The sequence below is a fragment of the Macadamia integrifolia genome, chromosome 5 (assembly GCF_013358625.1).
Source record: "Macadamia integrifolia cultivar HAES 741 chromosome 5, SCU_Mint_v3, whole genome shotgun sequence".
NCBI classification, from domain to species: domain Eukaryota; kingdom Viridiplantae; phylum Streptophyta; class Magnoliopsida; order Proteales; family Proteaceae; genus Macadamia; species Macadamia integrifolia.
Genome location: NC_056561.1, coordinates 3,299,151 through 3,312,065, shown reverse-complemented (window position 1 = coordinate 3,312,065; position 12,915 = coordinate 3,299,151). Strand labels below are relative to the sequence as shown.

Below are 12,915 nucleotides of genomic sequence, written 5' to 3'. Positions count from 1 at the left end.
ACTTGCAGCCATTTGAGTCAAGTGTCCCCAAGATTTTGATGGTGTCTATCCCAATGGTCTTGCATATAGCATCATTCTCCATTAGAACAGACCCACCATTATATGGTTGATATGTATCAAATCAATTCTTATGTGGACACATGTGATATGAACATCCAGAATCTAAAATCAAAGAATCAGAAGATTGATTCTTACCTAATGATGTAGAGACTACATCTATATCATCTCCATCTGAACTGTCAGCCACGCTAACTTCCTCAAAGGCCTTACCTAAACCTTTCTTCTTCAAGTCCGCATTCCTCTTCAAGCACTCTCTCTTTAGATAACCTTCCTTCTTGCAATAGTAACAAGAGACCTTTGTCTTTACTCCTTTTGATTTCGATCAGCTCTTCTCAGATCCCTTCTGATTTGATATTTCTCTTTCCTACTCCTTGTCACATCCAAAAAGACATTCTCCTTGAGATTTCGTACTACTGGCATTCTTGTATCATTGGACATGAGGGCAGCCGTGACTTCATCCATCTCAAGGATCTCCTTCCCGCATAAGAGAGTTGTTACCAGGTGATCATATGATTCTGGGAGCGATGATAGCAACAGTGACGCCTTGTCTTCATCCTGGATCTTAACCTTCAGGTTTACAAGTTTACTTACGATCTGATTGAACATGTTAAGATGCTCTAATAGATCTGTATCTTCCTCCATCTGTAGAGAATATAATTGCTTTTTCACGAACAACTTGTTTGTTAATGATTTCGTTATGTAAATGCTTTCAAGTTTTGCCTATAACTGGTGTGCAGATTCGATACCCACAACATATTATAGGGCATCATCATAAAGATTCAATCGAATAGCACTTACCGCCTTTTCCTCCATCTCCTCCCAATCTTCGTCAGTAATTTTTGTAGGTTTCTTTGACTTTCCCAACAACGTTTTTGCCAAACCCTATTGTATCATAAGATCCTTCATTTTTTGACGCCAGAGAGTAAAATTGTTCTTCCCATTGAACCGCTCAATATCATACGTGACATTCGATATCTTCCCTACCATCGTGATAGTAAACCCTAGAAAACAAAAACCTAGACCTCCTGCCCCCTTGCAACCCCCACGGTCCACTAACCGGCTAGCGGGACCATCGTCCTGCCTGTCAAGATGCTGCACTAGTACTCTCTGGGTTAAACTATGATTGCATACAAGACATTGTACACCAACAGATACAATATAAACTGAATCAATTAATTAAACTTCAAAACCCAATCAATTTGGTTTATTTGGTTCTTATTCAGTCTATGTGGAACAATCAAAATTATAACATTGTGAAAATATAGTCCCACATGCCACAATGTCAAATCTGAGTACCTTTAAATCCTTTTTACATGATTCAACAAAGAAACCAATTGTAGGTAATTTCACATAACTCAACAAAGACACATGATTGTGGGGATTGGTGTGATTTAAATTCAGTTCAATTTTATAAGTTACACTTTATGTGATTCCATTCAGTTCGAATCAGTTTGATTTTGGTTTTATCAATTACAACATGAACCAAATTGAACCATAATGAATCGAACCGATTAAGACCCTTAGGTCAAACTGTCAAAGTTCAAAGGTGAGGCCTGAGAGGCTGGGAGAGGTAATTAAAGACCAGTGGGTGGTTGTTGGTTTTACTTGTGTTGTCCGAAACACAATACAACGGCCGGCCAAGGCACTGCTACTTCTTCTCCCACTCTCTCTCTCTCTCTCTCTCTCTCTACTGCACTGCACTGCACTGCACTGCACGGCACTGCACTAAAAGCAATCCCTTGCCTGCTCTCTTCCCTAGTTCCTAACTCCTCCAGTGCTCTCTCTCTCTCTCTCTTCAAATCAATTCAAGTTCCGGAGGATCGATTATAAGTCAACTGTGAAATCAACAAAGGAAGAAGGGCTTTTTGAAGGCCATAAGTCTACAAATACTGGGAACAGGCTTTGTAGACTCTAGCATATTCCTTAGCGAAACAATTTTTTGTGCATGATATGGCTCTCAACTGTGCCCTTCTCTGTTTTAGTACCTTCGGCTCAAACCCTCAACTTTCAACCAATCATTTCTCTGGTACGACGGTTTTCAGAAAGGAAGCCATTAAAGCAGCGACTTCTTCTTCTTCTACCCTCTCGACGTCCCATCGTCCTCGTCTTTGTAGACTCCAAGGTACGTTGTTCTTCCATATGATCTTTGTTTTGTTATTGAATTGGCATAGACATTCTGCTACTAACGAAGAGATCGGGTTGTGTCGGGGACCTCTGTACCTTAATTTCGAGGAAGCTCAAAACAAAATAGATACAACAATCGATCTACATCCTCTGATATCTAGGTCCACTTACCCACTCCTTAATTTACGGCAGAAGGTCTCTCTACTCCCTGTGGCTGTGGAGATTGGTTAGGCAGGAAATCTTCTCATTTATGGAGTTTTAGATCCTTTACAATAGTTGACTACCTGATTTCTTTCCTGAACATCAGCAGGACTCCTAAAACTTGGTTGAAGCGTCTCAATTTCATGTGGGCACCGAAAATTCTTGTAGTGTCAATACAATTGAGGTCATCGGTCACCAATTTCAAGTCCCAAGCCATCATAGAAATTGGATTTGCCTTTGCCTTGGCCTCCTCCTTGCCACTTCTATTTAAAATAGAACAAGGCTGCCCCCACCCTCAATTGCGAATAAGGGAGCAGCAAGATGATATCTTGTGATGCAGCCTTACCTGTATATTATGGACCAAAAAATAGTTTTTCCAATTTATGCTCCAACAATACCAGTCCTGTGAGAAATTCTAAAATGAAAATTGAGTTAAAAAAACGGTATCTATTTGCAGTCTGGAACCACATATGAACCTCCTCGAAACTGAATCTTAGTTTAGATGGTGGAGATCACGTCAGCTCTTCCAAATTTATTTTCAAAAGCCCACTTGTTTCATTGCTTTGATATTTTATAAACAGAATAACAAGATGATACTTTTTTTTATCCATGTTGATAAATGGCTCTTGCTAAGGTCCTCTTGTAGTCATCACTAAGGAAGGTCAATTTAATACATGGTTCTATAACTTCTATTAGCTGTAGTTATCCCCAATACTTGTCTTCACACCCTCTTGAAGATATTTCTGCGAAAAAAGGGTAATTTAGAGCTCCTATATGGTCAAGACAGGAAAAAGGAAATTAAAAAAAAGTGTGACCTATCAGTTTAGTTGCCTTTAGGGTGGATGGGCTGCCTTCAAAGCTTCCAAGAGATAACTAACCTGACGAAGCTACCTGTTACATTCCTCTTCGGACTTGCGGTTCATGCCAATTGATTACCCTGTAAACCTCTGTGGGTTGGCACTGCCAGAGTACAGCTGAAGATCCAGATCGATCTAAAAGATTAGACGCACCATCTCACCATTAAGAGCTGACCTTTGCTTATTGATTCAGCCTCAGATATGTTATCCTCCATGTGCACTCTGAATCAATGACCAGATATGAGTCTTTCAATGGAACAATATAGAGTTTGCTTGTTGGACCCGATTAGGTGATCCTTTTGATTCTAGGCAGCTCCTCTTGGTATCATGTTTGAAAAATTATTTGTGTTTGTTTGTAACTTTAATTTGAAAATAACTACGAGATCCATTGGAATAAATTTAAGCATTGCCCAATCTATAATGTGTTAATGGGAATTCTTGGTAGCCACATCAAAATCTGTTATACTCATAAGAGTTAAATTCAACTAAAATGCAGTATAACCTGAATGAAAGAAAGGGCACATAGTGAAAGGGGCAAGCGCAAGCATCCAGTGCAATTTTAATTCCCTGTGGATAAATACAATGGTGGACACCATGCAGAATAGTGGGGAACCGAAGATGTCTATAAATTTACCATTTTAAGGGTAATGGGGTTGTGTGCATGAGAAAGTGTTGGTATCTTTGTTATGTGTCGTTTAACATGATGGACAACAAATGTTCTTATGACAAGACTACTTCTACATATATATACCTGGAGTGAAAATTACAATAATAATGCTCATGTCTTACAATTCCGAATGTATCATTTTCTCCGCTATATGACAATAGCAAGTTACTCATTATGAAAATGTTCATTGTTATGGAAATGGTAATAGAAAAAGGTGCTTAATTATTTGAACTCTCAAACTACTTCATACGAATTTATGTGTGATTTTGTGCATGCTCATGTATGGTCAGTTTGGTAAATATACTCATTCCATTATACATTTGATTTTTGATACCTGTTTTATGACTGTGTTTGTTGATGATTTTGGCTTTATCTATTTCAATTTTCATTTTTTCTAGGCAAAGCATTTTCTGGTGGCAACGGGCCACCTGATACGAATGAATCATCACTTGTGGTATGCTTTGGAGAAATGTTGATTGATTTTGTCCCAACTGTTAGTGGGCTTTCATTAGCTGAAGCACCTGCCTTTAAGAAGGCGGCGGGAGGTGCACCTGCAAATGTTGCTGTTGGCATATCTCGGCTTGGAGGTTCATCGGCTTTTATTGGAAAAGTATCATTTGAGGATTGTTGATTTCATCTGTCTATTTTCATTGAATTGTCAGTTTATTTTCTGGTGGTTTTTGGAAGCAATAATAATAAAATGTGGAAACATTGTTAGTCAATAAACAGATTGATCTTATAGTTTGGAACACTAGGATGTTTTTCTACATTTACCTGTAAGTTTCTCAAATGTCAACGATGCTGATGTAAGATAATCCTTGAAACCATGATTGATTTTATATTATTGACTATCTAACACATTAGAAAACTAGGGACTCCTCAGGAATCAAAAACTGTATTACATTGGTAGTCAATAAGATAAAACATTCTTAATGCAAAAAGGGGCTGGGGTGACAATCACAGGCAGGACAAAATAATTTCGGTATTGAAAAATATACCTGGAAAAACTGCATATTATTCTATAAGATCAAATAATTTCTTTTACATTTGGAGTTAATAGTTTCTATAGCTAAATTTGTGTTGGTCAAAATAGAGATCATACAAATTTCAACTGATAGTTGAAGAAACTTTTCAAGTTGAAATTCTAGTCAAGCTCAATGTGTCGTCACTGGTAGTTGCATATTTTCTGTTTTGACATCTTTTTTTGGTCATTTGATTCAGCAATGAACAAGAAATTTTCGTTGAGTTTCTTCTTATCAATCTGCTTTATCCTATTAGAATGTAGAAGTGAGATCAGAGGTTTCTACGCTTTGTTTTAATTGTAATTTACAAAGTGTAGAAATTAAAACCAGTGTGCCTGATGGCTGTGTGAGTACTACCGCTGATGAGGACAGCCGTCACTGAATAGGACCTGGAAGTCCATAACTATCAGTTAGAAAATAGAGGCATAATATTTTAGATATATTTCCCATTCTACTGCCTTGGATCATTCTTATATGAGTACATGCACAGGTTGGTGAAGATGAATTTGGGTACATGCTCGCTGATATTTTGAAGGAAAATAACGTGAACAATGATGGAATGCGTTTTGATCCTGGTGCAAGAACTGCTCTAGCTTTTGTTACACTCAGGAGTGACGGGGAGCGTGAATTCATGTTTTACCGTAACCCAAGTGCTGATATGCTTCTCAAAGAATCGGAACTTGATTTTGATATCATCAGGAAGGTATTAAAACATTTTTCTTTTGTTTTGTTTTGTTTTGTTTTGGAGGAGGGGGGAGGGGTGGTAGATAGCATTTATTATAGCTTCCTAATGTAGTATTGAAGGGAATGCCTCATTCTTTCATTGCTTATTATTTGTTACTTGTCTTGAGAGCATTTTATTTTAATTACGCAATATTATTCGTCATAAATCATATGGCAGGCCAAAATTTTCCATTATGGTTCTATAAGTTTAATTACAGAGCCATGTAAGTCTACTCACATTGCTGCTGTAAAAGCTGCGAAAGATGCTGGTGTGCTTCTGTCTTATGACCCCAACCTGAGACTTCCCTTGTGGCAATCTGAAGAAAGTGCCAGAGAGGGAATCCTTAGTATATGGGAGCTTGCGGATATTATTAAGGTATGGTCTCTAAGATATCTTTACTCTCTTTCCAGAACCTAAAAACACCAACTGCAAAACGGAACAAGTTCCATGTCTGACATTTATGATTAAGTGAACAATCAGGTAAGTGAAGAAGAGATTTCTTTCCTGACAAAAGGAGAAGATCCATATGATGATGCTGTTGTTCGTAAACTTTTCCATTCAAATCTCAAGTTGCTGGTTGTGACTGAGGGCCCTGAAGGTTGCAGGTACTACTCAAAGGTAAGCCACCAAGGTCTGGTCCAACCACATAATTTTACATAGATCTATTTTGTACTGTAGTTTTCATTTTTCAACACATCTCTCTTCTCTGTTGGAGGCGAAGACGCATGAGCAAGTGAATGGTCTAGGAGGATTAGTTCCCCTACCCCCCACGCCCCACCCCCACCCCTTTTATTCTTTGACTTGATGGTTTATTTCAAAATCAATGGAAAGAAACAAACAACGAGTTGAAAAAGAGAGGTCTTAAGTATTTACAAGAAAGGCCCAAACAATGAATCTGCCAACTGGTGCAACTCATTTGCACTTCTAGAGGAATGACACAAGAGAACCTGATATTCTTAGTCTAACAGTTATCTGATACTTGGTCTGGTCCTAACCCTTTAAGGTGACTGGTCTCCAGTTCATCCTGTCAAGAAACCTCGTCAGTCCAACAAACTGCCCCTTTTACTCCAGTTTGCCTGTAACATTGTCCCAATAAAGCTCTATATCCAGCCTTGTTACCCTGATATTTGATATATTTTATTTTTTTATTTTTTTATTAATTATTATTACCTCTCATCCTCAAGATCTCAAGATTGGAACTTCTTCAAAATTAAATCCATGAGGCTGCCTCTAAACATCCTGTCAGCAAGGAAGCAGTTACCATGGGAATGCCCTCAAACACAGGCGTTAAATAGATGTTGGATACATTACCATTTAATTACTTGTTACCAAAATCTTTTATGAGGTATTCAAAACATTTGAGATTGGAAAAATATGCAATTCAAACTTTTCAACATATTGATCATTTGATCATACTTAAAAGCACTAGTCTACACAAGGGTTTCATCTTGAGAATATCCAACCATGACCGTAGTTAGCAACTTGCAAATAATTCAGCGAAAATTCGTACTTTATTTCAAATTGGTTTGAAAATTTGTGAATATTTGACAGTCCATGAATGGTTTGCAACAGCCCAAAAATTCGGTCCTTGAGGATAACTTGAAAACTGAATAATTAAATTGAAAATTTTCAATAAAAAAGGTTTATGAAAATGGACTCAATTTTTGAATCTTCACAAAACCAATAAAATAATCAAGAAAATGGACCGGTTATATGGTTCTGAATTACTCAAGCATAAACGATTAATCCCCAAACTAATCTGAATTCAGATTTTTTTTTCAGTCCTTTTTTAAACCTAATTTTCAAATTGGTAAAACGAACCCGAATAATTCTCCTTCCGAATTACTCACGGATCTGAATTTGCCGGCTATGACCAATTTCATATTTGATGTCTGTACTTGCACCAGTGTTATAAAGCATAATGTGCATGACTTTTTTCCTCCTACTTTTGTACTTGCCTTGTCCTTTTCCTTGTACCTGTTGAATTTGTATTTTTGAAAATTGCAACTGCTCTAGGTTTAAGGCTATTTTAAACACCGCCCTCCAGTGTTGGGTTATGCACTTTTTAGTAAAACAGAATTTGGTTATGGTTTTTTGTGAAAAAATTCATCAAATTGGCCTTCCAGCATTTTTTCTTTGATAAGTAAGCATTTCATTAGGAGGTGAGAAAATCCCCAAATGAAAAGAAAATGGCTTTAATGTACCATTCAAGTGTGCAAAGCAGTAATTGTTCTTTTAACTCAGCATAAGTTTTACAATAACAACAACAACAACTCAAACATTATCCCAGCTACATGGATCCTTGCCCTCCATTCAGCTCTATTCGAGGTCATACTTGATAAAAGGCCTAAGTTATGCATGTCTTTCCTCACCACTTCTCCTAGGGTCATTTTAGGTCTGCCCTTGGCTCTTTTAGTTCCTTCAATCTGAATCAAAGCACTCCTCTCTACTGGAGCATCCAAGGGACTCTGTTGAACATGGCCATGGCACCTCAAATGAATTTTTCGTTGCTTATCATGGATCGGAGCTACTCCCAAATCAGCTCTAATATGATCATTTCTTAATTTATCCTTCATAATTTTGTCATTCATCCATCTTAACATCCTCATCTCTTCTACACTGAGTTTATCCACATGATGCTTCTTAACTGTCCAACATTTTACACCATACATCATAGCCTGAATCAGTCATTACTCATTAATATAAAAGGGCCATTATTACCCACTGCTGGTCCTGCCTGTGAGGGGTGAGTTTGGAGTTGATCCTAATCTTTGGCATTGTTTTTTGCGCTAAGTGTCCACCCTGAAGACTCGAACCTGGGGATATTGGCAGCAAGAAACTTTTTTATCATAGACTCGGTCATTAATATGTACCTAAAAATTTGTGACATCTTTACTTTTACAGGATTTCAGTGGGAGGGTTCATGGTGTTCCAGTGGATGCTGTAGATAACACTGGTGCTGGAGATGCTTTTGTTGCTGGAATTTTAACACAACTAGCTACCGATCTCTCATTGCTTCAGGTATTGCTTTTTTGTCCAAGGGTTTAACATTTATTGCATTGTACACTATTTGTACCATCATGCACTATCGTCTCTGTCATCTACGTGTTGTCCTCACTGATTGGATCAGAACTTGGCACTCAACTTACTTGATTTATAAGATCATGATCGTGTGAGAGTATACTGATGTCTCTGCTGAGGTGGATGGAGAAATCTGTTCTAAATCTAAATACTGAATGGAGCATAGATTGTTGATGAGAACTTAGAAATGCATGAGTATGCTAGACCAAGAAGCTCAGGAATAAAGCTAAGAATATATGCGGATGTAATGGTAGTATGTGAACTGGATGTGTTAAAATAGGATTAGGACCTGTGTAACTGGTCCATGACAGTGGTACAATTTAGACATGCCTACTGTTACTACCAGCACCACCAGCGCTACACTATTATTAATACTGCTATTGCTACTACTACCACTAAGGGCACTCACATAGTCACATGGATAAACATAATGTATTAAGACACTGCAATTAGTTTTAGTTTCATGCACACACATATCTGTAATTTTTTTTTTTCAATAATGTGGTAGAAAAAATTTTAGACCATTGCTGAACTAAAAATAATAAAAAAAATATAAAAATGATACAGTTAATTATTTACAAATGATACATATAAACAGATTAATTTCCATGATATTGATAGAATTAATTTATATTGATGAATGAAATGAAATTAAATTTGTGCTGCTTGGAAATACATTGCTCTTTATAGCCCGAGTCCTGAAGTCCTATTTCTGGGTTTTGTGGAGTCCAGAACCTTGTTTTGTGTTGAATTTTGACACCTGATATATTGGATTTTCCGTTCTAATATTGTCATATGGGTTTCAACATTTTTGGTTAAAATCCCCATATATTGGATTTTCAGTTCACCTCGCACCAGGTTTAGTGCTTTTGAGCTGAAATTTACCACTGGTACGAGGTGTACTGGAAGACACGACCACTAGCTGGATGTCTGCAAACTAAGTTGCCTCAAGCCTCTTTGTCAGCTCACTCACATGGCAAACCTATGACTAGGACAATTATCCCCTCAATTCAGAGGACACCAAATTCAGTTAGTCACATTTAGCCCAATGCCTATCCAGAATCCTGGTTGAAATATATAGTAGTTATGAAAACAATGACATTTGAATTTCATAACCTAGTCTTGATGATTCAAATCCATTCAAAATTCAAATCCTTCAAATTTCAGGTGAACTGCATTCCATGTTCTGTTTTTGAAGTCTGGCAAATTTGTTGAATTGTTTTACACATGTTCACAGTGCACCTCATACAAGCATAGGAGAAGAAATGGTTTTATTATCTGTTAGATAACCAACATTGACAATCATTGCTCCTTGGTATTGGTAAAGGAGATCAATCCCAAGGGAATACTAGTATTATTTTTGAATTTCTAGTATATGGTCTTCGCCTCTTCAGTAGTTTATTGATTTGATTTTTCTTATGTAGTGGCTATGGGCTCTATAATTCTGGCCAATATCTTCCACGAAATTGTCCTTTCTGAGTTTTGGAAAATTTCTCTGTTTCCTTGTCTCTATGTAGGAAGAAGACAGACTGAGAGAAGCTCTTAAGTTTGCCAATGCTTGTGGTGCATTGACTGTGATGGAGAGAGGTGCCATTCCAGCTCTGCCATCTCGAGAATCTGTAATGAATGCCCTGCTCAAGTCTGTTCCTTAGATCCTCACTCAAGCTCTTGTAATTTTGTACCTGAATTACAATTGTGCAGGAATCTTCTTAGTCTGCTAAATGCTAATGACACATTTTGGTTAGATAATAAGAGATTACAGATTGGAGATTGTAATGTAATAAATAATCCATTTATGTAGAGTCTGCTGCATAGTTTGAAGCTTTTCTCCTCAAGTTATGTGGAGGTTAAACCAGTATTATAAAAACCAGTGAGCTGAACTTAGGGAGTGGCTGCGTTTCCAGTTTGACCATGTCTTTGACTTCTTGTTAAACTTAGTGAACGGTGGAATCCATATGTTGAATGGTCTCAAAATCTAAAGTGTTTGTGGACAAGTTGTTCAGATCACCTTGTCTAAGCTGAAAGCAGCAATGTGGTCCATCAGTGAGTTAAGATGTTGATGGCTGGTGATACTTTTAGTCTATGTTTGGAATGCAAGAAAAGAAAAAAATTGAAATTGTTTAAGAATAAGAGAGGCAAACTTATAATCAGTTTTGTTTGATTATGTTTTTATTTTATTTTATTTTCTATTCATTGCTTGTGCTCAAAACACATTAGCCATAAGGTTGAGTTTGGCTTCTGAATTGTGGTTCTCTATCTGTTAAATTAGGGAAAATGCTGGGAATGCTAGCGGTTACCTAGGAATAAGGTATGCTAGCATTTCTTGACCATTAGATTAAAAGGTCTAAATCTACACCATTGATGAAATATACCATAGAAGTATATACAACCTAAATACCTTACTTCTGACATGCCAAAATACAACTGCAAGTACGGTCAAACTCATTCTCTCTCTCTCTCTCTCTCTCTCTGCTTCCAAACATAACGCCTCTCTTTGCGAAACTTTGCCTCTGCTACTGCTATCGATCCGTTGGGAGAAGCTAACGTCTCTCTCTGCTACTGTTATCGATCCGTTGGGAGAAGCTACGGCTCTCTCTGCTAAAGTTCCTCTGAGATTGTTTGAGGTTCTCTATTTTCTCTCTCTGCTCTTAAATGTAAATATGATTTTGGGGGTTGGGCAGCAGTAAGGAAAATTTGTTATTTTTTAGAGTCTAGGAAGGCGTCGTGGCATTTGGAGGAAACAATGCGACGTGTTTCACCATTTTTTACTATGCTAAAACAGTTGGAGAATACGGGAAGAGAACTATTCAAATTTTGGACCAGATAGAATTCTCCTGCCCAACAATTAACAATTAATACTGTCAGATGCCCCTCCTTATTCTCCATTCAACTCAGAATCCTAGGAGGCCAAATGGGTTTATTAAGAAGGAGACCTCAAGCCAAAGTGGTATATGTATGTTCTGCAGAGGCCTATGTGGTGAGACTTTGATCTGTACACTCTCTTCCCTTATTTTTATATTTTTTGAGTTGTTTCAGAAATCACCGTGAGTTGCTGACCAATTTGTTGCAGGGGGAGAAGAAGAAGAAAAGAAGAAATGAGGAAGAGGGAGAGAAAGGCGTAAGCAGGGGATGGATCACCGAGAGTTGCAGGCGAGGTTCGCAAAAGGGGGAAGAAGAGGAAGAAGAAGAAGAAGAAATAATGAGTAAGAGGGAGAGAGACGCGTCAGTCAGAAGAAGAAGAAGAAGAAGAAGAAGAAATGAGTAAGAGGGAGAGAGATGCGTCAGTCAGATTCCCTTTTTTTCCCCTTTTTTGATAAGAAATCCCATTTTTTCCCGGGAAAGCTGAATCACATCCCTCCTTCTGAGAATACCGGGTATATCCTTTTTACTCCCTTAATGTATTTTAGATTAAAATAATAAATTTAGATCTAACGATTTAAATCAATTTGATGTAATCCAACGATCAACAATTGCTAGCATACTTAATTCTTACGTAACCCACTAGCATGCCCAACCCTTTCCCGTTAAGTTATTAGAATTTTTATCCATTAGACCATTCTTTCACTAGTTTTCCACTCATGAAGATCCTTCTTCGTGAAGGAGATAAGGTTACGTACATTATGACTTTCTTGATTCAATGGTAAAAATCTCATGCATTGGACATGCCCTTTGATAGAGATTCCTTTTTTAGGGCCAGCTTAAGGGTGAACCTTTTGCATTACTATTGGCAGTACTGAATAGTGGTAGAGCACCTAGATCTGCCATATGGGAAATTGTTTGGGCTGAAATTTCATGTATAAATAAACCCCAACTTTCCTTGTTTGCAAATCAAGTTTCAATAAAATAGGTCTGAAATGCTCCAAGCCTCCATTGTCCTTGACAATCATCCATGTATAACATTGAAAAACACAATCAGGGCATGCAAGATTACTGCCTTACTCCTAGTGAAATAAAAATTTTCATTCGATCTTTTTTTTTTGATAAAAACAAACTTCAATTAGATAGAAGACATGAGTTACACAAGGTCTCATTACTCAGAATATGAAAATAAGGAGTGGAATATAGCCAATCCTTTGTACATGTCATTAACGGAGTCTTTCAAGATAGGGGATGGGCGAAACCAATAACTTCCCTAGACATACAGTTGTAAACACAACTAACATAAGTATGGGCACATTT

At 37.5% G+C, this 12,915-nt stretch overlaps 1 protein-coding gene across 1 annotated transcript; it reads left to right on the top strand.

Moving 5' to 3' along the window:
• The first annotated feature begins 1,668 nt into the window (after positions 1–1,668).
• Positions 1,669–10,738, top strand: LOC122079852 (probable fructokinase-6, chloroplastic). The gene is made up of 7 exons (XM_042646606.1): positions 1,669–2,182; positions 4,308–4,519; positions 5,422–5,634; positions 5,833–6,030; positions 6,136–6,273; positions 8,560–8,676; positions 10,254–10,738. Exons 1-7 carry the CDS (start codon positions 2,011–2,013, stop codon positions 10,386–10,388), a joined length of 1,185 nt encoding a protein of 394 aa, XP_042502540.1. The 5' UTR covers positions 1,669–2,010; the 3' UTR covers positions 10,389–10,738.
• The last annotated feature ends 2,177 nt before the right edge of the window (positions 10,739–12,915 follow it).

Excerpts from the sequence above, each read along its gene's own strand:
- LOC122079852 (XM_042646606.1), top strand. The coding sequence starts at position 2,011 with ATGGCTCTCAACTGTGCCCTTCTCTGTTTTAGTACCTTCGGCTCAAAC. Across the intron at positions 2,183-4,307 it reads TCGTCTTTGTAGACTCCAAG|GCAAAGCATTTTCTGGTGGC; the intron begins GTACGTTGTTCT and ends CATTTTTTCTAG. Across the intron at positions 6,274-8,559 it reads GTTGCAGGTACTACTCAAAG|GATTTCAGTGGGAGGGTTCA; the intron begins GTAAGCCACCAA and ends TTACTTTTACAG.